The sequence below is a fragment of the Cannabis sativa genome, chromosome 9, assembly GCF_029168945.1.
Source record: "Cannabis sativa cultivar Pink pepper isolate KNU-18-1 chromosome 9, ASM2916894v1, whole genome shotgun sequence".
Taxonomy (NCBI): domain Eukaryota; kingdom Viridiplantae; phylum Streptophyta; class Magnoliopsida; order Rosales; family Cannabaceae; genus Cannabis; species Cannabis sativa.
This window is the reverse complement of record NC_083609.1, coordinates 51,355,139-51,362,621: the sequence shown is the minus strand read 5'-3', so window position 1 is coordinate 51,362,621 and position 7,483 is coordinate 51,355,139. Positions and strand designations below refer to the sequence as shown.

Genomic DNA, 7,483 nt, shown 5'->3' with positions numbered 1-7,483 from the left:
ATATATAAATTAATTACCCTTAAAAAAATAAAGGCTATTGTTTAAATTTTATCTTTTTTGGCACTAAACATGGTTTATTAAAGATTGTCAAAAAGATTGAGTTTTAATTTATGCAAGTAATAAAAATAAAGTCAAGTCAACCTAATAGTAGGGTCAAATTTATAGAATTTTAGAATATTTATAATATCACTCTTAAAAAAAAAGAATATTATACATATAAATCTAGTACTGTATGATAAGTAGATCAATGAAAATTTGAAAGTCAGTATACATATAACATTATATAAAGTCTCAAAGTTGTAATGTTTTGGAAGAAAAACAATTAAAGGTAGGCATTGGATTGGAGTCTTGAGACTAAAATAATCTCTGTTTTGGTTAAAAATGGAGAGTAATGATATATACAGAGGCAGCAACAGTATGAGAAGTGGTAGCAGTTCTTTATGGAGGAACAACAACATGGAAGTTTTCTCTAAATCCTCAAGGGATGAAGACGATGAAGAAGCTCTCAAATGGGCTGCTCTTGAAAAGCTTCCAACTTACTCTCGTTTGAGAAAAGGCATTTTCACTACCTCCAAAGGTGAATCCAATGAAGTTGATATACATAATCTTGGCTTTCAACAAAGGAAGGATTTGCTTGAGAGACTTGTTAAGGTTGCTGAGGAAGATAATGAAAGGTTTTTGTTGAAGCTCAAAAATCGTATCGACAGGTACAAAAATTATCTTTCTTTATATACACATACATAATCTTTTTTGTTTCAAGTTTTCTATTTCTTGAGTATATTTATATTTTCTCATTTGGTTTTGTGAATATGAAAATAAAAATGATTTCAGGGTTGGACTTGATGTTCCAACTATTGAAGTGAGATTTGAGCATGTTAATGTGGAGGCAGATGTTCATGTTGGAAGCAGAGCTTTGCCTTCATTCATTAACTTCTCCATTAATATCTTCGAGGTAATTAATGATACTTACGCCAGTCAACTCCTATTCCTTGTTTTCTGTTCTTTTTTTTTTTTTACATGTATATATATAAAATGAAAAAAAAAACAATAATATTGTTCTCACAATTTATTTGTTCAATTTTTGAAGAGTGTACTGGGATTTCTGCCTATTTTCAATACCAAAAAGAAACATCTTAATATCCTTCAAGATGTTAGCGGAGTTATAAAGCCAGGAAGGTTAGTCAAACTAATTTTTATTATTTGGTCTATCAATATATATTTGAGAAATCAAACTAATTTCTATTATTTTTTACAATTACCATGAAATCACGTTTAGATTGACCTTGCTATTGGGACCTCCAAGCTCTGGCAAGACCACACTTTTATTGACTCTGGCAGGAAAGCTTGCCTCTGAATTAAAGGTGAATAAAAACAGATAAATTAACATGGTCGAACTTCACATTTATTGATTTAATGTAATTCTTTTTATTAAAGTAAAATTTTTGGTACAGTTTTCAGGGAGGGTGACATATAATGGACATGATATGAATGAGTTTATTCCCCAAAGAACAGCAGCCTATATTAGTCAACATGATGTCCATATCGGAGAAATGACAGTAAGAGAAACTCTGTCTTTTTCGGCAAGATTTCAGGGAGTTGGTACTCGTTATGGTCAGTTAAAAACAAATATACATATATAAATATCAATTTATATTTTTGTGTTTATTAACAAATTTTCATCATTAATATGTATTTATGATTAATATATAATATTTTTCATTATTATTTGCATCTACTGCCAGACATGCTATCTGAATTGTCTAGAAGAGAGAGAGAAGCAAATATCAAACCTGATACAGATATTGATGTGTACATGAAGGTGAGAAAAGAAAAATTAAAAATAAAGCCCCCCTTAAAATAAAATATAATAAAAATAAAAGTTATTTAATAATTGATATTTCCTTTCAAAAGTTTGAAGCTTAATTTTAGTTGACTTAGTGTGCTTTATTGTACTGTAGGCAGCAGCACTAGAAGGCGAAGAGACAAGTGTAATGACAGATTATGTTCTTAAGGTGAAAACCGTAAAAGAAGTCTTAACATATGATTTTACATATAAAATTGAAATTAGACCATTGATGTTAAATTACTCAAGTAATTAAGACCACATGAATTGAATTGCAGATTCTTGGTTTGGAAGTATGTGCTGATATAATGGTAGGGGATGAAATGCTAAGGGGTATTTCTGGAGGACAGAGGAAGCGTGTCACAACTGGTATAAATACAAAGATGTTATAAATACATACATACATTAATAAATGTGTATATATTGCATAACATTAGTGTATCACATTACTAAAAGTTACATTAATTTGGTCAATTTAATTACAGGGGAGATGCTTGTTGGACCAGCTGGTGTATTGTTAATGGACGAGATTTCAACTGGTTTGGACAGTTCAACTACGTTTCAGATTGTGAACTCACTCAAGCAATATGTTCACATCTTTAATGGAACTAATGTCATCTCTTTACTCCAGCCAGCACCAGAGACTTATGATCTTTTTGATGATATTATTCTTCTATCTGATGGTCAGATTGTGTATCAAGGTCCACGAGAAAATGTGCTTTCTTTCTTTGAAGCTATGGGGTTCAAATGTCCGGAAAGAAAAGGTGTAGCAGACTTTCTTCAAGAGGTAACTAACTCAACATATATTTACATGCAATTTTCTATTAGTGGGGTAACTTACTCTTCTAATTGATATTGTTAATTTATATCATTTTTGTAATGATAGGTAACATCAAGGAAAGATCAAGCTCAATATTGGGCAAGAAAAGATCAGCCTTATAGGTATGTGAAAGTCAAGGATTTTGCTGAGGCATTCAAATCATTCCATGTGGGGCAGACAATAGGAGATCATCTTTCAACTCCATACGACAAGAGCAAGAATCATCCTGCTGCTTTGACAACCAAAAACTATGGTGTAAAGAAGAAAGAGTTCCTGAAAGCTTGTTTCTCAAGAGAATATTTGCTCATGAAGAGAAACTCATTTGTCTACATCTTCAAGATTGTACAAGTGAGATTTTTCATCAATGTTTTTCTTATTACTATTAAATATATATTTCCTTTGGCTATGAATACTCATACTTATTATTTCCCTACTTCTAGCTTGTGTTCATGGCGCTGATTGCTACAACACTTTTCTTGAGAACTGAGATGAAACGTAATACTGTAGATGATGGTGGAATTTACCTTGGTGCTTTGTTCTTCACTGTAATAATGATTATGTTCAATGGAATGTCAGAGATTCCAATGACCATTGCTAAGCTTCCAGTGTTTTACAAGCAAAGGGACCTGCAGTTCTATCCAGCTTGGGCATATGCTCTTCCATCTTGGATTCTCAAGATCCCAATAACTTTGGTAGAAGTAGCAGTATGGGTGGCCATTACATACTATTCAATGGGACTAGATCCAAATGTTGGAAGGTAGATAAGAAAACACTGAGACTACACTTTTGAATTAATAGGTTTTATGCTTAAATGTTTTTCTCAACAGTTGTTTTTTTTTTTTGTGCATGACTTCAGATTGTTTCGGCAATATGTGGCTCTGATATTTGCTAATCAGATGTCCTCAGCATTATTCCGAGCTACTGCAGCTACTGGTAGGAACATGATCGTAGCCAACACATTTGGTACATTTGTGCTTGTTATGCTTATAACTTTGGGTGGTTTCGTTCTCTCTAAAGGTATGTCAGACTCAAATTTTAATATTCAACCATTTCTTTTCTTAATTACATATATGTTTAAATCTTCTTATTATGCAAACAGATGACATAAAGGGCTGGTGGATTTGGGGTTACTGGACGTCACCTCTAATGTATGGTCAAACTGCTGTTCTTGTTAACGAGTTTCTTGGAGAAAACTGGAGACATGTAAGTTTCTTGCAACTTATTGGTTTGAAAGTTTTGGATTTGTTCCTTGTTAATCATTCATTTGATTTGTTTATTCTTAATAGACCGGACCAAACTCAACAAAACCTCTTGGAATTCAAGTCTTGGAATCAAGAGGGTTCTTTACTAGAGGATATTGGTACTGGCTTGGTTTGGGAGCAATGACAGGATTCATTATTATACTAAACATTTTATACACAGTGGCTCTCACTTACCTTAACCGTGAGTAATCATTTAGGATACACTAATGGAATTCTCAATAAGAATTGAACTAATTCCATATATTTATCATGCAGCTTTTGAGAAAGCACAATCTGTCAAATCTGAAGATCCTGAAAACGATATCCAAGATGATAACAGGGCCACTGAAATGCAGCAACTATCAAATAATAGTCCGAACATTGGTGAAAATCAAATTGCAAAGAAAGGAATGATTCTGCCATTTGAGCCACATTCCATTTCTTTTGACGATGTTATTTACTCAGTGGATATGCCACAGGTAAGGAATAAAGAAATAATAATCTTAGTAGTCTCAAAAGGAGCATGATCATTGATCACAAAGAATAAAGGTTTAAAATTTTGAACTTGAACTTGCAGGAAATGAAGACTCAAGGTGTGGGTGAAGATAAACTTGTTCTACTAAAAGGTGTTAGTGGTAGTTTTAGGCCTGGTGTGTTGACAGCACTGATGGGAGTTAGTGGAGCTGGTAAGACCACTTTGATGGATGTGCTTGCTGGTAGAAAAACTGGTGGATACATTGAGGGTGATGTTAGAATCTCTGGTTACCCTAAGAAGCAAGAAACATTTGCCCGAATTTCTGGATATTGTGAGCAAAATGACATCCATTCACCTCATGTTACAATTTATGAGTCATTGCTTTACTCAGCATGGCTTCGTTTACCAGCTGAAGTTGATTCTAAAAAGAGAGAGGTTAGTTTTTTAAATAAAGCAAGCCAATTAAACAAAAAAAAAAAAACAACAAAGAAGAACAAGCTAACATATTTTAATGATCTTAATATGTTATTATGTCATTAAATAGATGTTCATTGAGGAAGTGATGGAGCTTGTTGAACTCGCTCCACTTAGACAAGCACTTGTTGGATTGCCTGGGGTGAATGGTCTCTCAACTGAGCAAAGAAAAAGACTAACTATTGCAGTTGAGTTAGTGGCAAACCCTTCTATAATATTCATGGATGAACCAACTTCAGGGCTAGATGCCAGGGCTGCTGCTATTGTTATGAGAACAGTTAGGAACACAGTGGATACTGGCAGAACAGTTGTGTGCACAATTCATCAACCAAGTATTGATATCTTTGAAGCCTTTGATGAGGTAAGACTCAGAGATCAAGGATTCTACCATTAATGTCAGATTTCTTATTGGATCTTATTATTATTTATTTATTTGCATAACTAATTAAAACATATGTGTGTTGTACTTGTAGCTATTCCTTATGAAAAGAGGAGGAGAAGAGATATATGTGGGGCCATTAGGTCGACATTCTTGCCATCTTATCAGCTATTTTGAGGTATGAGTATAACTAGAAACTTGTTTTAATAAAACTTCAATGGCTCTTTTCCTTTCTAGCTAATTTTTTAAACAAATTTGGTGTTTATCAAGGCAATTGAAGGTGTCAGCAAAGTCAAAGATGGTTATAATCCTGCAACTTGGATGTTAGAGGTTTCGAGTTCCGCCCAAGAACTTGCTTTGGGAGTTGATTTCAACAAAATTTACAAGAGCTCGGAACTATATAGGTTAGTTAGTTTTATGAAAGACCGTTTATTTTACTATGTTGGGGAAGATAAAATAAAATACTAAAGAGTTATTAAAGATACTAAACAATTTTTTTTTCACAAATCAGGAGTAACAAACAGCTTATTAAAGAGTTGAGCATCCCTGCTCCTGGTTCAAAGGATCTTCACTTTGCTACTCAATACTCTCGCTCATCTTTCACTCAATGCATTGCTTGCTTATGGAAACAACGTCGGTCTTACTGGCGAAACCCGCCTTATACTGCTGTGAGATTTATGTTTACCACTTTCATAGCCTTGATGTTTGGAACAATATTCTGGGACTTAGGATCTAAAAGGTAAGTCATAATTAGTGTTCAAAGAAATTAGTAGTGATAAATTGTTAAATAATGTCTTCTTAACTAAACTCTTTCTGTTTTCTTTTGTATCAAATAAAAAATTGCAGGACAAGACAACAAGATATCATTAATTCAATGGGATCAATGTATAGTGCAGTGTTCTTCATAGGGATGCAAAATGCTGCATCTGTACAGCCAGTAGTTTCCATTGAAAGAACAGTCTTTTACAGAGAAAGAGCTGCAGGAATGTACTCAGCTTTTCCCTACACATTTGGACAGGTAACATTATTTAAATATGTATATGAATCTTAGTTTATGTTTCTTGAAATGCATAAAAAGTAATATAAATATTTATATGTATATGATGCAGGTGGTAGTTGAGATTCCATACATTTTCTTTCAAGCTGCAGTATATTGCCTAATAGTATACGCAATGATCGGATACGAATGGACTGCAGCAAAGTTCTTTTGGTATCTGTTTTACACCTTCTTTGCTATGCTCTACTTCACTTTTTATGGCATGATGTGTGTGGGAGTCACTCCTAACCATCACATTGCTTCCATCGTTTCTTCTGCCTTCTATGGATTATGGAACATCTTCGCTGGCTTTATCGTCCCTCGAACCGTAAGAATCTATAACACATACATATTCTAATACATATACATATATACAAACATAGACAACTTCTATAGAATCTATAACACATACATATTCTAATACATATGCATATATTCAAGTATTGACGAAACACAATGAGACCAATAATCATAGACTTTTTCATGCATTCTAATAATGTAACAAAAAAGTTATTAATGTAATGTTTTCATATGTAATTAAAACAGAGGATACCAATATGGTGGAGGTGGTACTATTGGGCTTGTCCAGTTGCATGGACTCTATACGGATTGGTGACATCACAATATGGAGATTTACACGAATACATCATTATTGAGACAGGCGAGACTTTACCGCAGTTTCTGAGACGATTTTTTGGATATAGACATGATTTCTTGGAAGTTGTTGCAGTCGTCAATGTCGCCTTTACATTGATCTTCGCAATCAGCTTTGCATTTGCTATCAAGACCTTCAATTTCCAAAACCGATAGAGATATATAATAAAGTATTCATTTCATTTTTCTTTGTTTGTATGAAGGCATCCAAAAATTTTAATGTGCTCTTTTTTTTTTTTTTTGAAAAGATTTACTTTGTTTTTTACGAATACATTATTAATTATTTCTTTAATTTCAGCTTAATTTAATGTACTGTTTAATTTTTTTGATTGAACAATTACTACTATTTTTTTTCGAAAGAAATGCAAAATGTATTAAGAAAAATCTGTTGTTACAAAAGAATTCAAAAACTGAGGACAAGCATCTGTCCAAACACAATCTCCTAAACTAATAAAAGAGGTTGCTAGTGTATGGGCAACACCATTCCCTGATCGCGAAATGGCACCACAAGAACCATTACCAACAACAACTAATAAAGAATAAATATCTAATAAAATAGAC

The 7,483-nt window shown here is 33.2% G+C and overlaps 1 protein-coding gene across 1 annotated transcript; it reads left to right on the top strand.

The window, feature by feature from the left end:
- The first annotated feature begins 215 nt into the window (after positions 1-215).
- Positions 216-7,259, top strand: LOC115721787 (pleiotropic drug resistance protein 1). The gene is made up of 23 exons (XM_030650863.2): positions 216-707; positions 832-952; positions 1,088-1,176; positions 1,277-1,361; positions 1,452-1,611; positions 1,743-1,819; positions 1,959-2,012; positions 2,122-2,212; positions 2,329-2,630; positions 2,730-3,011; positions 3,104-3,420; positions 3,520-3,680; positions 3,763-3,866; positions 3,950-4,106; positions 4,181-4,383; positions 4,482-4,814; positions 4,924-5,214; positions 5,327-5,410; positions 5,503-5,636; positions 5,744-5,971; positions 6,079-6,250; positions 6,342-6,596; positions 6,815-7,259. The coding sequence occupies exons 1-23, from the start codon at positions 382-384 to the stop codon at positions 7,076-7,078; spliced, it is 4,290 nt and encodes a 1,429-aa protein (XP_030506723.1). The 5' UTR covers positions 216-381; the 3' UTR covers positions 7,079-7,259.
- The last annotated feature ends 224 nt before the right edge of the window (positions 7,260-7,483 follow it).

What these genes read in the sequence shown, in the direction of transcription:
- LOC115721787 (XM_030650863.2), top strand. Translation starts at nt 382, where the DNA reads ATGGAGAGTAATGATATATACAGAGGCAGCAACAGTATGAGAAGTGGT. An exon ending in CTAGATCCAAATGTTGGAAG is followed by an intron (nt 3,421 to 3,519) that starts GTAGATAAGAAA and finishes GCATGACTTCAG; the next exon opens with ATTGTTTCGGCAATATGTGG. An exon ending in GGCTCTCACTTACCTTAACC is followed by an intron (nt 4,107 to 4,180) that starts GTGAGTAATCAT and finishes TTTATCATGCAG; the next exon opens with CTTTTGAGAAAGCACAATCT.